Here is a 17629-nt window from a genome sequence, read left to right as displayed (position 1 = left end):
CATAGCGTTATCCTACAAACGGATGCGCGCTTCCCACTCCCCGCGCTATATCTCGAAAACCATTAACCATACAAAGAAATAAATTATGACAAACTTGTAGAAAATTTTATTTTCTATAAGTTTTATGAAACATCTAATGACATGCGACGCAAAGGAGGCGAGATATTTGCAAAACTATTATTTTTATGACCTTTGACCTTTAATATCTTGATTAGCAGACACGATATCTTATGAGACTTTTCACCCTATCTTTAGAACGCCAAAACAAAGGTCTGTGCAAAATTTCAGCTTGTTATCTTTCATTCCGAGGTTAAACCCTTATTTGACTGGACTAAACAGCTCTGATCCAACCAATGGATCAGGGTGCAATAGCCACTTTTAAGGCATATTACCTGCGCCGAACTTTCCGACAACTTATAAGGGAAACCGATGGTAAATCTTCAATTAAAACATTTTGGAAAAACTATAACATCAAGGATGCCGTTGACAGCATCAGTGAATCATGGAAGGAACTAAAATTAACAACAATGAACCATGTTTGGGAAAAATATGGCCAGAATGTGTAAAAAGTACTGATGCAGAAGTTAATCGCCTTCCTGAAATTAGGCAAAACATTTTGGATCTGGCACATGATCTCGGCTTTGAAGGTTTGAACGAACGTGATGTGCTTGATCTACTTGAAGCTGATAGGGAACCCCTTTCATATAAGGAACTCATTCAGTTGCAAGCAGAACCGGCATTTGATGAAGAGACAGAGTCTGTTGTATTCAAACAGCTAACATCAAAAAAATTGTCAAAAGCTTTTTCCTATTTCGAACAAGGAATACACATCTTCCTTGAAAACGATCCTGACGTCAAACGTAGTACTAAAGTTTCTCGAGGAATTAACTCAGCCATTAGCTGTTATTAATCACTGAAGAACGAAAGAGACAAAAAGGCAAGACAAACATCGTTGGGCAATTTTTTCAAGCCAGGCCCATCCTTACCAGCGAAAAATGAGAACGACAGTGATCTGCAGGTTACCGTTTTTTCATCGTCTTCAGATTAAAGCCATTTTAAAAAAAAATATGTATGTATTCATACACATATTTTATGTAACATGAAGTTGTTTCATTTTTGTTTATGGATTATTGTTGGTTTTTGGAGTCTGTTATTATTTTGTGTACAAATGTATGTACTTGTTATGTATGTACTTTTGATTTAAATGAAATAAAAAGATAAAATACATTTTAAATGATAAACCATGTTACATATTTAAAAAATTTGGAACCGATCATATTGAATTTGTATGAATTTGTATTAGAATAATTGATTCGTTATACGGCTTTTCGCTTAGCGGCCAAGTTTCGTGGAACATATCTAGGCCGTAAAGCGAGGTATGGGTGTAGTAACAATTTAAATTAAAAACTGAGCTTTATTTTAAGCTTATTTTTAATATTTAGTAAGCCTTAATTACAGTTACAATCCTCTTTGGCATACTATCAACTAATGAATTGCAGGCGGACGGAGAAAATTTTTTCCATTCCATCTGCAATTTTTCTCGAATTTACAATTGTGTTATGCAACCTATTCTTTTAATTTTGATTATAAATGCTTTATAGATTTAGGTCTGATGATTTTTATCAAATTATGGCATGGAGAATGGTCTGTGTCTGTGTTGGAAATATTTTTCAGTAGGAGTCCATCAAAGTGGAATTCAACACAAATATAAATGTCACTATTCATGCTATTCTCGCAAATGTGCAGGTTTCTTACCCCTGTTGCATTTATGCAACCCCAGAACCTAAAGCTTCCGCCATAGTATTTGACTTTGGGTACTACGCAATCAGTAAGATATTCTTCTTCGACTCTTCGACGCACGTGTACTACACAATCCCAAAAATTTAAAAGACTTAAAAAGTATGATTATTTAATAAAAATATTGCTCTAAAATTTTTAATATTTTTTATATTAACCAATCTTAAAGAAGGTTTCATCAAATCAAATGTTTAAAATTACTAAATTATTTGTTATGTTTATATAATCTATAAACTATGTTTAATATTAAAATTTGTTGAGCCACATTGTTAAATTTGCGGTTTTAAACAAACGTTAAGAAGCAGACTAAATAATAAAACGCGAAAATAATTTTCAATTTTAAATCTCTACAATTGTTAATGATTTTAATGGATCCTAATGGAAACGTAAGCGGATTTAAAATTGTGTGATTTTTGCCATTTATGTTTAATGTCACACATGTATTATTCAGGCATAAATATATGCGTTCGTTTATATGCTTTTTCCGTTTGTCTCCCTTCTTTCGATAGAGTGGCAAAACACATTTTTTTATCAAAGTATACGTGAATAAGAATTAAAAACAGCAACGATATTTTGCACGTCTTAGCCAATTTTTTTGATTTTATCAAGAGTTAATTTCGCTGCATAACATCCACTTATAAAAATTCTGTAATCGTAAATTTTGTGGCACAGTTTTTATTTAAATATCATATTTAGTAAAAGACGTACTTAGTCATCTTTAGCTAAGCGCACAACTGATGAATAAATAAATATTAAGCTTATAGAAAATATTTTATGAAACATATTAAAATATGAAAAAGATGCAATTACTTTCAATTAAAGTATAAATTTAGAACAAATTGAAAATGCCGATATCTCGTAAAATATTAACGCGACAAATATCTCGTATAAGGCCAACCGTACGAGAAAGCGATGGTAGCAGTATTTTAAAAAATAATTATACCGTGTCCGGTCTTGATGAGTATAAAACGATATTGGCAATTTGTATCGGAAAATATACATATATTATATTTTCAATTATTGGCTCGTGAGTGGAGTAAAAAGCGGTGTGATGAGGGGTAATTTTTTCATCAGATGGAGAGGTCTACAATTTTAAAACTTCTCAACACTGGATTATAAAGTAAAATCCAATTAAGATAATTAATCGATTATTATTAAACAAAAAAATGGCAAATATTCGTACGCAGTAACAAAATTCGAGCCGACGTTAAATTGGTAATGAAATTGCGGTCTGGCACGTCAGTCAGTCAGTCAGTCAGTCAGTCTCGTCTGCTTGTTGGGCAATATCTTTGCCAGGGGGCAGCAATCAAACGGGGAGTTTTATAAATTAATTTGAAATGGGGACAGAGAGAAAGTCAATCAAGCTGAAACTTGCCATTCCCTTATCAAACGTGCCAAAAAAATGTATTCGCAACGCGAAAGATTTTCAAGACTAGGACGAAAAAGGCGAGAGGGTTGAATTAACTTTTAATTGACGTTTGCCTAACGTAGAATATTGTCCTTTTCAGTTTACAATACACAGTAAAGTACGAATTCTTGTATAAAAACAAATGTAAATTATCAACGTATTATTCATACAATCATTATAATTAAATGCATTTTTTGATTAACGCAAGAAAAATCATTAATAAAATTGGACTATTTGTATAGACTATTTTAAAAAATACTGCTTCTTCTCATCTAAGCGAAAGCATATTAAAAATAAACGAAGGTCGTATGATTGCAATTTTTTTAACGCCTTATGTTACATTGTTAGTCTTCTTATAACTCTTACTAATGAAGATGATGGCTTGATAGATTTTTAGAAAAAATGACGTCATTGAATGTTATATATCAAAGCTAGAACCCAGTTAATCGGTTTTATGGCCAAAAAGGTGTGACTTTGCAAACAAATAGACGCCGGAAAATCTGGTTATTGTTATTCATATATATATATATAAATTATCTGAAATGTAGATCTTGAAATTGAAATGGAAGGTCATGGAACTCTTCGTTGGCATGTCGAGTTGTATTATTGTCGGCTGTGATTTCAGTGAAGCAGCTGAGAGTTGTTGAGATATCTTCTCTGACTCGTATCTATGCAGTCTAGTCCAATTTCGTCTCTGTTTTTCTCTGCTGCTGTGACTCCACGGGGTCTTTCCAGCGTTTTTCTTCTGTAATAATACTCACCGCGTATCATATATATTTTTTTGCTTCTTAAACACATAAAAAATAGACCATTTGAACTGGTCTAATTATCATTGGTTGAATGAAACTCATTTACAATTATTAACAGAAAATTTGTATACACCAATGGATGAACATATTGTTTAAAAACAAAGTTATTAAACAAAATTATTAAGAGGCTCAAAAGCAAACGAAAATTACAGATTTATTTTATTAATTAATTTATAAATAAAAAATATATAAAATATTACATATATTTTAAAATCAAATAAAAATTTGTAATGCGGATTATCCGTACACTTCTGTCTTAGTGTTAGCCCGGATAATCGATTATATACTGTGTATGAGTACATAAGTATCTTTTATAAATAATATTATTAAAACACTGACTTAAATATTACATGATAAAATCGTATGATTTGTAGCATTTATCTAAAAACATTGACTGTTGCTTGATTATCGATTTTTAGATTCCAAAAACAAATACAAGTATAAAGTCTTTTTGTTTATAAATAGAATAATACTATTTTTATAATGTACATTACATATATCTTATTCATATTTTTCCAAGAATATCTATCGTCATGTGAGAACCATGTATATTGGTCACAAAGAGTGATCATTTTTTTGTGTATTGATAAAACTTAAGTGTTGAATATCATATGTATTTCACATGACACTCTAAAGCAGGTGTCAGAAAAATGCGGCCCGCGAGCTAGGTAAAGTTTTTTTACAAGCTCTTTTTATTATTATAGTATTTAATTGGAATATAATGATTTTTATAGCAAATTTTTACATTGAACAAATTTAAACTAAACATATATATAATATATAACATAAACAGAAAATAAAAAAATGTCGTGATTTTTCAGCAAAGTGGAGTGTAAATTATTTTATTATTGAATTAGATGACAAATTATTATATATATATAATGTGCGATGACGTTATCTCTGTACTAAAATAATACAAAATACGTCGTTATTACCAGACGGTATTAATAACTTGCAGAAAAGCAACGATCATTTTTTTTAATAAAATGCATTTTTTTCAGCAAAATTAAATTATAAAATAGGGATTTAACTGAAGCCAATTTACGAGTAGCTTATTGATTAAATAATTTAATAAGTTAATCATCTGATATTATTTTAATATATATAAAAATGTTGAGCACATTGCGAGTAACATCAATAAGCAATTTAATAGCAAAGTAAATGATTACCATTTTAAACTCTACAACCAATTTTTTGACAAGTTCGCTTTGCGAAATAGCAATATTTTGTTAGATAAAAATAGTAACATGAGTTTTTAAATATTTTAAATAAAAGCGCAGAATTCATTTTGATTTCAGAATTCCATTTATTTGTACAATTTTACCCTATACTTTTATTTGTTCACGGCCATGATTGTTCTATATCCACTCTATTTTTCGATTCGTATTTAGAAACTCTACTTTTTATCTTGCTTAAAATAAATGATATGTATAAATATATATTTACTCATGACTTACATTTTTACTTAAATTCCATCTAATTTTTGCGGTTTAATCCAGGGTTTTTTCCGCACTCGCATCGCTAGTTGCGGTGCTGTCTCTGTGTATGTGTGAATAAAAGGCTTGGCGGGTCGTGAACAAGGAAAGCGGTCACGAAGCAGCAAGTATCCGGCGAAACATATTTCCCAAGCGATACATATAAATACTGGCAACACCGTCTTAATGAGCTTTCGCGAGCCATTAAAAAAGCTCATAAAACTCGCTAACGAGGCGACGTGGTCCGTAGAGGGGATCACCACAGCACCCTGGTGGGGACCCATAACTGTTTCTCAAACATTTATATACCCACACACCAGCAATGTATTATGCATTAACTTATTTATAATTTGCAGGCAAATAGTATGTGGTAGGGATTGCAAATTAGCGTCACTTTCCATTACCTATAAAACGCTGAATCTAGTCGTCGTTCTTTTCACTTCTCAATTGTCAACACACATAAAGTATGATAATTACACATACATGTTTTTTTATATATAAGTAGTGATGGGTATATATACATATTTATATTAGATTCACTTATCTGAAGAAGTATGTGTAAAATATAAAATAAATATGTAAAATATAACAATGCTATAACCGAGTTTTTTCCATCGTCGATGGGGGTCATGACCTACAATCAGTGCCACAATAGATTGGTTTTATTTATGATCCTCTTCTAACTTTAATTCTCTATACATATTGTACATATAATTGATGGTCGATATTGTATCATCAATAGCTATACAACCTCTTTCTCCTGTAACACTTTTCAAAAGCGTCTTTACTTGCTTTCTATATAACCTTTGACAGCTTTGTCTGTGACATCTTTGAAAATCGACGTCTATTGCTATCTTATGCGCTTAACTTTTTAAAGTGTTTGGAGACATATATAACATTTATAATAATAGATACAAAAATTCATTATATATTATTGATTTTAATGATAATAAGTATTGGCCTTACTTGCATATACAATTATTTATTAATAATTAAAATAATTGATTTCAATTTTTTTAACACAATATTATTATTTATGAAAATTATATAATAATACTAATAAACCTATGCTCTTTTTTTGATTTGCACGCCAAATAAATTTGAAAAAAAACAAAACAAAAAAAAAATTAAAAAAAAGTTTTAGATTATTTTGTGTATTCATTTATTTATTATTTTGAATTTATTATATTTGAATTAATTATTATTCAAATTAACTCTTTGTATATAATAGTTTAATTGCACGTACCGCTTAATGTAAGTTTTTACATCTCAGTATATTACATTGATATTACTTTTTACACACGTCAATTGTATTTAAAATAAATTCACAAAATTTGACAAGCGCTGAACGTTATGCCGATTAAAAAAAGAATGGATGGGAATAATCCGGGGCGTACTTCTTTTTACTTAGGGACAACATTTTCGAGAGGTTCTCCTTGGCAGAAGTTTTTTATTACTTAATCTCATTCGCTCGGTTGGCTCAAATTAAAAATAAAAAGCGTAATGTTGAATGTGTTTAAGCGAGCGTCGTACCGCAGCCCCCATCTCATCTCAGAGGTATAGGGTGGCGCTCCCATCTTAGGGACTGCGCCACCCTCGATGAAGAAATTAGTCTTGCCATTTTAACAAATATTCCCGCGCCATTATAACGAGATTTATCGTTCGCGCAAAAAGGTGGTGGGACACTGACTTTTTTCCTGAGCCCCCTGCTTAATGGAAATGTATTGGCGATTAAGCGAGACAATCGGAGCCGGTTTGCCCATAAAAAAACTAATGCGCTTAACCGTAAAATATATCCGATGTATTATCCGTAAAAATGTCACTTTCCACCTATTTCTGACAAGACAATTAAAATCTACTCATTGTCATAAAATAATACATTAAATAAATAGCTTTCGTATACTATTGAACAGAATTTTTAATCCAATTAATCCAATATTTATATATTAATTTAATTTTGTGTATTAGACATACATATTTATTTTAATTATTTATTTTCCCCGAAATCATTTACTATTGAACTATCAAAAGTAACCTGAACGTACGAATAAATGGAATTTTTAAAATCGATATTTAATATTTTTTTGTTACTATCTTCATCTAACTTTTTGATTATACAAAATATTCACTATTTCGCCATAATTGGTTAAATTACGCATTAAAAAACTGGTTTTAGAGTTTAAAATGATATTCATTCGCTTTGCTATTAAATTGCCTATTGATGTCACTCGCAATGTGCTCAACATTTATGTACTTTTCTCATCAAAAGCTTGATAGTTTGAAATAATAACAGCTAATAAATTTATTTTATTAGTTAATAAATAAGCCTCTTTTGAACTGACTTTAGTTACAGCCCTATTTTATAATTTTATTTTGGTGAAAAATTCATTATAATTAATAAAAAAATTTATTGTTGCTTTTCTGCAAGTTATGAATACTGTCTGGTAATGACGACGTATATTGTATTATTTTAGCACAGATAATGTCTTTGCACAATATACATAGCACTTTGTCGTCTAATTCGATAATAAAATAATTTACACTCCACTTTGCTGTAAAATCACGACATTTAAAGTCTATTGGTATTTTTATTTCCGGCTTTGACAATGACAAGACAAATATAAGTAAAATATTGTTAAAAGCGTTATACGTTACAACTACATTTTTTTATCTACAAATACTCCTAAATATTGTATATTATCAACTATAACTTTTTTCATTACATTACATTACATTTAGTTTAAGATTATTTTCTAAACATATTTTTATTATACTTAGTGTATTGAAGTGTCTCAAATTATTTTACTGACAAAATTTAGTATGAAAGAAATTATAAATATAAAACAATGCTTATAAAACTAGTGGACCATGAATTATTTTTAAAGATTTATTTATTTTAACTAATTTAAGATTATCAAAACCAAAGCATTCGATTACCCCTGAAATATTGTTTCGATATATTAAATATAATAATTACAAATTTTAATGAAACATTTACATTAATTTAAAAAAAATATTTTCGAAAATATGGAGGAGCAATATTTCTTTTTTGGAACAATAAATATATAACAACATCGTCTTTTGGATACCTCCTGAAGTTTTATACCAAGGCCCAAAATACCACTTGATAATTTATTCTAATAAAATATATTGCTCATAATTTTTTAATGCTTACGATTATCTTAAAGAACGTTAGAGAAAGGAGATTGTTTAAAATGCACAATTTTTATTTTGATAATTGTGATATTTATTCATATTATTTTATTTGAATTATTGCACATTTAATATCTATTCTAGAGTTATTCCAGAATACCAGAAAAAATATAGTTGATTGCAATCCTAAATAACTTGGCCATCCCTTATATAGACTATTTCAAAAATAAACACGCTTTATTGTATGTATGTGTACACATATATACGAACAGGGGTTTATCGTGTCCAATATAAATTTCATAAGCAGGTGTTCTGGCTGAAAATGAAATTGTGGTCGACCAGATCGCAAATCCGGGCCCTTTCACCATTTTGATTAAGTAATTGGGTTCGCTAGAACGATTTATTGGTATATTTTTTTGTCATGCACTGACCTATCGTGCTGTCTAAATTCGATCGTGAAATGTCAATGAATATAAGCAATTTCATGTACAAATCTAACAGCTGGGTATGTATTTATTTTTAGTATATATACTAAAATACGAGAGAGTTCAATAAGTTCCCGAAATATTATTTCCAGGACAAATATAATTAGAATATTAGTTTATTTTAATCAGATCTAAGATATTCATAGTTGAAGATGTTTTTGTTTAATAATAATTGGTGTGTTTTTTATCGACATATCAGACTACTTAAAACGTTAATAATTACAATAAAAAATAAAACTGTCAATTTATTATTGACGATATATTAAAAAAAATACACTTTTGAGAAAATATATACAGTTGATAATGACGTGTAATTTTACTTTTAAATTGCTATTATCCCATATTTTTGCATATATCACACAATATGGCAATACCATTCTTTGAATTCATAAATCATTTCCGCTGAAATTTCATCGCTATCTAGGGATTGGTTCATCTTTAGTTTTTCAATTGCTTTATTAATTTATGCAGGTAAGATGTCTGGTTCAAAGTTAGAGTCCTGGATACTTTGGATATGTCTACTTTATATAATTCTAAACAATATCTTTGTAAAACTTAATCGGGGTCCATTATGGGGTTTCCTGAGCCGTCCATGGTTTTGCGTGTCCAATTTTGACGCAGATATCGTTTATATATTTGTTTTTTGTCATGTGAGACGTTGATTTTGAATGTGGGGCAAGTTCATCTTGTTAAAAGAAGATTTAAAGCTAATTTTCATTTAAAATTAATTTAAAAAATCTGTTTTTGATCAATTCAAAATCATATCTAAAAATAACAGTGTAATTTTTTATTATTTTGCAATACTATCATTGCTAGGTCTATTACTTAAGAGAGATATAAAGATATAATTATTGCCTTATATACCATCCACACGTCATGATAACTTCAAAAATTTGCACCATCTTAATTAAAAAAATAATAGTTATATATCTTTAGGTATTTATTATGTTGTATTCATGTTGTGTATTATTAAGCCTTTGAGGAGTATCGCCGTACATGTACGGTGGTCGATCGTTCAGTGTTTTGAGGTATCCCAGATTGTAATATATATTTACATTTATTTAAAATAATAAATAAAAAACATAATTATAGTATTTGAATTAATGTGAGAAATTATATAAAAAATAATGCAGATAAATTAAAGAGTACGAAATAAATTAACATTACAAAAATTATTTTATATTAATTTTATAAAAAAAAATATTGAAAGCCTCTGTATTTATTTTTAAAAAATCCACAAAAAGCCGAATAATTTATAATAAATAAGTAAAACAAATTACCGAAATTTAATTATAGAAAAGTGTTTAAATAAATTAATAAAAAGTAGTAAAATAAGTCAAAGCAATAAATCTGCGTATCACTGTTTTTTATTTGTAATTTAAAACAGAATTATTTATAGAAAAAAGTGTAAAATTAACTCAATATCATGTGTATACTTCAAATTAGCACATGAGTATAATTTAACTCACTACTCAAAGGGTTATATTTTCTCTCTTTTTTGTAGAATAATATCAAACTTTTAGTTTAATGCACTTATTCGAAAAAATCAACATTTTTAAGGTAAGTCCATTGGGCCCTATTAAAAACATGTTTTTTGTTTAAATAACGTGGATATAATTACTGCATATTTTTAAGAAAAAAGTCCGTAAACAATATAAAATCATATTATTGCTTACTAATATTTTTAAATCAGTTCAAACACAAATCGTTAATTATCTCTACAATTATTCTTGGTTATTATAGCTCATTGCTTATGTGTTTTTTCAGTGATCGCTTTTGAAAATGTGTTTGCATCCTCTTCTGGATTTATATTAAACTGAGACACGCTATCTTTAATAAATAACCTCGCGAGTCAATTTTATTGATTAGTTTTTCAGCTTCAATATCTTTGCAATAAATAGATTGTGGTCCAAACCGCAGTCAGATCGTAAATATTTTTTATATTTCATATAAATTATTTTGATCTAATATTAGAACATACTGATTTATTAACTAAATATAATTGTTTTTATGCTACTTAATTTCGCGAACATTGCTCTATTTTTATTATTGTTTTAATATATAATTAATAATATACGTATTAAGGTAATAGTTCAAATCTTGAATAAATATAGAATTATCCTAGCAGAGTACTTGTATATGTTTAAAAAAGGTATTGTGTTCAGATTGAGAATGTGTGTTTGAAAGCGGTCGCGCATTGAATTCTCGGTTAATACGCGCGTCTGTCACTGTTCACCTTTTCTGCTAAAAGTGCTGGGGAAAAAAATCAGAGAGGTTCAACTCATAAAAATTTCACAAGAAAAAACCAGTAATGAGGAGATCTGATAAAAATTTCATAAGAGATCTGATAAAAATTTCATCAACGCATCTATCTCTTTCGCACGCGTCCCTAATCCACAGTTCCTGAATTCTTCATTTTATTCCACAAATAAGCGCTTTCGCATTAAACAAATATATAATGTGTACATATACATACACATGCATGCTAAAATGTACTTATACACATAGCACTTTTAAAGCGGACAAAGAAAAAATGTGACGGAAAATACAGGATGAGACAATAAAAACTATGGGATAGAAAATAATAAAAAGTTTATTATTGTATTTTTATAGTAGATACAAAAAACCTGTTGAGGTATTTTGCATAAAAAAATCAAAAAAACATAATATGGCAAATAATACAAATAAGTCAAGTACCTCAGTCAATGTGATATTCAAACATTTTAATATTATTATTACATTATTGTAAATATCACAACGATTGGTAATCAATTATTTTTGTTACATACTTATTTATATTATATGTTAACATCTTTAAAATGAACACAAATATAGGTTTATTAAGTTCAACTTACATAATAAAAAACTTACATAATAAAAAAAATCGGAATTTCGTCTATCATGAGATACTGCTGAGAACGAAATCAAAAAGCAAAATTATGTTAAGTAATAAAAAAAAAATGAAGCGCATCAAATCAGAAGTGAATCTCATGACTAATGAATTTTCCGATCAAGATAAAAAATTATAGTATCATATGTACATGATATACAACGATTGTTGCTATAATTTTGTTTTTACAAAAATATTTTTTTACAATTTAAAATTGATTGTTAAAAATTGCTTTCTTTGAATTATTAATTATGTCTCGAATATCGCCTCGATTTGCACTTAATGTGAAACACCTGGTAAAATTGATCAAATCCGGTTTTCTTCTTCGATAGTCATCAAAAGTTCCGGTCCATGTCGCAACTCCTCTTCGTACTAATTCCTTGTTTATAAATTTATATTTCTGTAAAAAAAAATTAGTTGAATAGTAAATATATTTCTTAAATAATTTTAAATAATATACTCACATTATCTTCAAAAGTATATAAATACAATCTAGGATTTTTTTCTTCATTGTAAGAGGCGACTCGAGCCGTGTATAAAAAATTTTTCTTGACAATTAGCTTTTTCAAAATAGTAACGGCTTTAGGTGACCATTTATCTGGTGAAGTAATAGTGGTTTAATTTTTTGAAACTATGAGTAATAATAATTTGTATCAATACCTCCATCGCGCGGTTTAATGCCGCCCAGTTCAACTTGAGGCGCCTGGAAAGGTAATTTCAGGAAGTTGGAAGGGATTGCTCTGAGATCAACGTTTTTCACGGATACGATATCACCGTAGTCAAGAAGCCTAACCCAAGATTTTGACGTTTCGATATTAACGATGATCACTCTTTTCCAATCGCAAAAGTAATACGCTATGCACACCATGCCAACTGAAAATTATTTATTAATAAATATTACTTAATGTATAAACTCAGTTGCACCCAATGCTGTGATAATGAAACGGAAATAAGGAAAACGTAAAACACAACACAATAATATGTAACATTAAAGATATACTATTAATATTAAAAATTCACTCACGAACGGACAAGATCATAAATATTTTCTTTTTCAATAATTAAAATTAATTAAAAATTACACTTTATACCATCCGTAAATTTCTACGGACCACCGAGAAACATTGCACTAGTTACGAAGTAAGCACATAGAAGAAAAGATGGATCACAATTAAAATTAAAATTATTAGTTATCAAAAATACATACTTTCAATTGAGATCGATGGCGACGGAGATTGACAGCTATTAAAGTGGAAGTTTATTAGTTTTTGTACTGATCTCAGATTCTGATATGAATCACAATTCGGTAGAGATACGTATAGCTTCGATGGATCCACAATATTCATTATTTTTATTATATTCATTATTTTAAAATCCAGTTGCACCTTTAAAAGTAACATAGAATATAAATATTTTTCTATTATATATACAAAAAAATTGTTTGATAAAATATGATGCATACATAATTTAAGTGAGCTGTAGATGGATGATCCTTAATTTTATGGCCAACGTCTTCCATCGATATTAATGGAATACAGTTTTTAGTATTAAACTTTCGCACGATCATGTTTAAAATTTTATTCACGTCATTTGGAATGCCTATACAAAAATAACAAAAAATATGAAATGTATTAAACGTCATATAATGCGTATAACTTTTAAAAACCATGGTGTTATATACAATGCAGTGGTACCTCAGTTTTCGTCGATACTACAATCGTTGAAATCTAAAACCGGAATAGCAATTGAATTGTTTGGATTGTATGCTCGACGATAACCGAAGTCAACGAAAACCGAGGTACCACTGTATATGTACGAATATATTTATAGCTTTGTATATTTAACTTATTTTTGGCAACGGTTAGATAATTTTTATCTTGTCGAATAGAATATTATTTTTTTCTATAATATATTTTAAGATAAAAAAATGTGAGGACTGATCTATTTTATTTTAAAAAAGGTTGTATATTATGTAATTAAATACAATGAAAAATATAAAAAAAATATGAAATATAATCAGCAGAATGAATAATAGGGGAGTTTCTCATTAACTAACCAAAATATATTTATAAAAAATGCATTTATAAAAGTTATACGTTTTTATATCAATAAACCTTGATTTGTAAGTGCTTAAATACCTTCGATAGTACAGATGTGGCATACAGATATCTTTTCTAGTACGATTGTAGCGTCTGTTGCTAATCTTAAAGAATTAAGGTGTCTCTTTTTTCTCCCAACTAATATAATTTTGGCGAATTTCGGCACTATAAATTGATAACGAATCTTGTTATCTTGAGGAATAGTATATTTCAAATTGCTCTCGTCAGCGTGTTTCTGTAACATACAATAGTAATTACATAAACATAAAAACAAACCAAAGTTTTCCTCAATCGATTAAGAAATAAACATAAATATACAGATAGCTAAAGGAAACTAATTTAGAATTCACCATAAAAAATATTGATTTTAAAATTATTTAGAAAGTAAAAAATGTTTTTTTAAATTCTTTTTTGACACCTTTTTAACATTTTTTTTTACAAAAACAAAAATAAATAACTTTTCACTTAATTACCTGCTCTTCAACAGAAAGTAATTTGGCCTTTTCAAACCTGAAAACGAGAAAAATGTTAAATAGCAATTTTTTTTTGACATTATACATACATGAATAAAAATTTTAATTGTGCTTTTAAAATTTCAATACATATGCTATAAATATCTCACATATTCAATATGATCCGTGTGACTTGGCATTCTTAGCCAATTTCACAGGTAAACTAAGTGTGCTAAATTTAGAACTGCAAGGGAAAAATAAAGCAACTCTTATTTTGATTGCTGGCATTTTGGCATATAAAAAATAAACAGTTATGATTCAAGATCTTAACTTAAAAAATTCCAAACATCAGGGACCATATACAAAAAATAGCGTACAACACTTTTTTTTTAATGAGATTAGTTTTAAAAAAAAATAGTAGTCAGTGCAATTTTTGTGTTGTTTTAAGGAAAAATAACATATTTTTGAAGCACGCATACATAAGAAAAGAAGATGATCATACCTTGCTTTTTTAGGTGACCACGCAGAAGTATCGTGGTTTATAGAATATTTAAGAGAACGTCGAGTGTTCATCTCGATAATCTGATTGTCTATTGAGTGCCTAGTTGCGGGCAGTGGAGTTTGAGTGGTCCAATTTTCATCACGTACTCCTACGTATTCGATGAGGCTGCTAAAATTTAAAAATACAATTTTTTATGGTACGCACGTAGTTTACACGCGAATCTACTTTCGATCAAATATAGACAAAAAGTTAATTTTTTGCAAATTAAAATAAATTGCCTATTGATGTCACTTACAACGTGTTTAACATTTTAAGCGATAATTTATTGAAACATAAATTTAAGACTAAGCTCTAGTTCATTTTTTTCGTAGAAGTAAGTTTATCGATGAAAATTCTAACCTTTGTAAAGAAGTGATGCACTCATGAGACATCGAATTTTCATATCGAGTTTCTTCATATCGAGCTCGCAGCTCTGAGTACTCGTGTCTCTGATTTACTGCCAGCTGAACATTAGATGTCCAATCTGCATCCCACTTCCTTGTATTTACTGGGTATCTATAATAAAAAACAATATATATGATTCGTCTTCGGAGCAAAGAGATAAAGAGAGGCTCTAGGCTTTTTAATTTGTGAGGACCCTCAGGTGTTAATTTTAACGATATAAAGCACGTAAAAATATAATAATTTTAGTAGTAAAGTCTTACATGCAACATCTCTAATCCTGAGATAAAGTTACTGAAAATTAGAACGTTATACATGAATTAAAAAAAGTTGTATTATTATTTAGAAAATGACAGAAATATCAAGCATATTAGTCATCGATGTAATGCTTGTGTTTTTTTTAGAAAGTTTTTTTAGAAATAAATAAGAAAGGAAAGTGACCATACCTTGCTTCGTCAGCTGACGACGCGAAAGCCTGGTAGTTTGTCGATGAAGGTTGGAACCCCCATTTAGAATTGACGGACTCATCTGTAAATCCGATGAAACGTTCGGTTCCCAACTCTGAGTGCTCGCCTATTTGATAGTCCATTAAGGGCGTACGGCAACCATTTACGGGCAGCAAAGCTTGAGTGGTCAAATTCGCATCACACATTCCTGCGCATTCGATGAAGTTCCTAGGGCTGAAAAAAATGTGTATAGCCTGTACTGTATAAGTAAACAATATCACGGTCAGTTTTGCAAACAAAAACGAGCAAAAAGCACGCTAAATCACTTTTGATCAAATACAGCCAAAATGTAAATTTTCTTTGAAATTAAAAAATTGACTATTGATGTCACTCACAATGTGCTTAACGCTTCTAGTAACTGTTTTCATCAAAAACTTGATAAATAAAAATATGGTTGCAACAATCACAACGACTTTTATTATGTGCATTGACTTTATTAACAGCCTTATTTTCATATTTAAAAAAATTCTTTATAATAAAAATTCCGATTTAAGCTTTTTTGATCGTTGCTTTTATCGTGTCAAAAACTTATTCTGATAATGATTATGTATATTTTATACTTTTAGTAAAAACATAATGTTTATCATACCTCGCTTCGGAAGCTATCAACGGACAAGTCTGGTAGTTTGTCGAGAAAGGTTGGGACCCCCATCTAGAACCGACGGAGTCATGAGTCGTTTCCTTCACAAAATGATTATATCCGATGAGATTTTGAGTTTTCAACTCTAGCTGATCGCGTATCTGAATGCGCATTGTGGGCGGAGGGGGAATAATTATGGGCCAAAGTGTGTGAGTAGTCCAATTCGTATCATGCACTCCTGTGAATTCGAAGAGGTCACTAAAATTAAAAAAAGTATGTAAGTAAAGAATATCAAGAAAATATTTGTCAGCAAAAACGATTAAAAACACGCTGGAATATAGCCAAAAAGTTAGCTTTCTGCCAAATTAAAAAAAACCTTTGCTATTAAATTGGCTATTGATGTCACTCACAATGTGTTCAGCACTTTTAGTAATTGCCTCATTGAAAGCCTGATAAATTAAAATAAGCTCCAACAATCAACACGACTTTAATTAGCTATTAATAGAGCTACTCGTGCATTGACTTACTTTAGTAACAGCCTTATTTTTTTATTATATTTTCAAAAAAATAAAAAATTTTGTCTTAAACGTTTTTGATTGTTGCTTTTATGAAAATTGTGAATAACGTGGCAAGAACTAATTCTGATAATGATGATGTATGTTTTATCCTCTTAGTAAAGATGTAATGTTTATCATACCTTGGTACAGCTGGCCGATGATATCCGGTGGGATGTTGAGTTCCCAATTCTGAGCGTTCGTTCATTGAGGGCGAAGGGGGACTGATTAAATGCGAAAAATAGTCAGCGATCGGATTCGAATTAAGCGCTTCTGCGAATTCGAAGAGGTCACTAGAATTAAAAAATATATTTATGCTCCGTATAGTGTAAGTAAAGAATATCAAAAAAAGATTTGCCAGCATAAATGATCAAAATACACGCGAGATCTTTCCGATAGAATACAGCTAAAAAGTTCAATTTCTGTGGAATTAAAAAAAGGCTTAGGTAGCAAATTGGCTATTGATGTCACTCACAAT

At 29.3% G+C, this 17629-nt stretch overlaps 1 protein-coding gene and 1 long non-coding RNA gene across 2 annotated transcripts; both read right to left on the bottom strand.

Moving 5' to 3' along the window:
- Positions 1–11704: 11704 nt before the first annotated feature.
- LOC148234518 (uncharacterized) lies at positions 11705–12615 on the bottom strand. Its single transcript, XR_015810157.1, has 2 exons — positions 12482–12615; positions 11705–12417 (listed from the first exon to the last, which is right to left on the bottom strand). It is a non-coding gene; the product is annotated as an uncharacterized LOC148234518 (long non-coding RNA).
- A 1962-nt stretch (positions 12616–14577) lies between these two features.
- Positions 14578–17359, bottom strand: LOC148234517 (uncharacterized). Its single transcript, XM_088188406.1, has 6 exons — positions 17295–17359; positions 16607–16855; positions 15958–16191; positions 15470–15625; positions 15071–15238; positions 14578–14626 (listed from the first exon to the last, which is right to left on the bottom strand). The coding sequence occupies exons 1-6, from the start codon at positions 17357–17359 to the stop codon at positions 14578–14580; spliced, it is 921 nt and encodes a 306-aa protein (XP_088044532.1).
- Between the last annotated feature and the right edge of the window lie 270 nt (positions 17360–17629).

The sequence above is a fragment of the Plectrocnemia conspersa genome, unplaced genomic scaffold (genome assembly GCF_051122295.1).
Source record: "Plectrocnemia conspersa isolate PC_06_02 unplaced genomic scaffold, ASM5112229v1 ptg000006l, whole genome shotgun sequence".
In the NCBI taxonomy this organism is placed as follows: Eukaryota; Metazoa; Arthropoda; class Insecta; order Trichoptera; family Polycentropodidae; genus Plectrocnemia; species Plectrocnemia conspersa.
Note: the sequence above shows the minus strand (reverse complement) of the source record. Positions and strands in the feature narration are given on the sequence as shown.

What these genes read in the sequence shown, in the direction of transcription:
- LOC148234517 (XM_088188406.1), bottom strand. Translation starts at nt 17,359, where the DNA reads ATGAACGAACGCTCAGAATTGGGAACTCAACATCCCACCGGATATCAT. An exon ending in TTGATAGCTTCCGAAGCGAG is followed by an intron (nt 16,192 to 16,606) that starts GTATGATAAACA and finishes CATTTTTTTCAG; the next exon opens with CCCTAGGAACTTCATCGAAT. An exon ending in TGCATCACTTCTTTACAAAG is followed by an intron (nt 15,239 to 15,469) that starts GTTAGAATTTTC and finishes TTTAAATTTTAG; the next exon opens with CAGCCTCATCGAATACGTAG.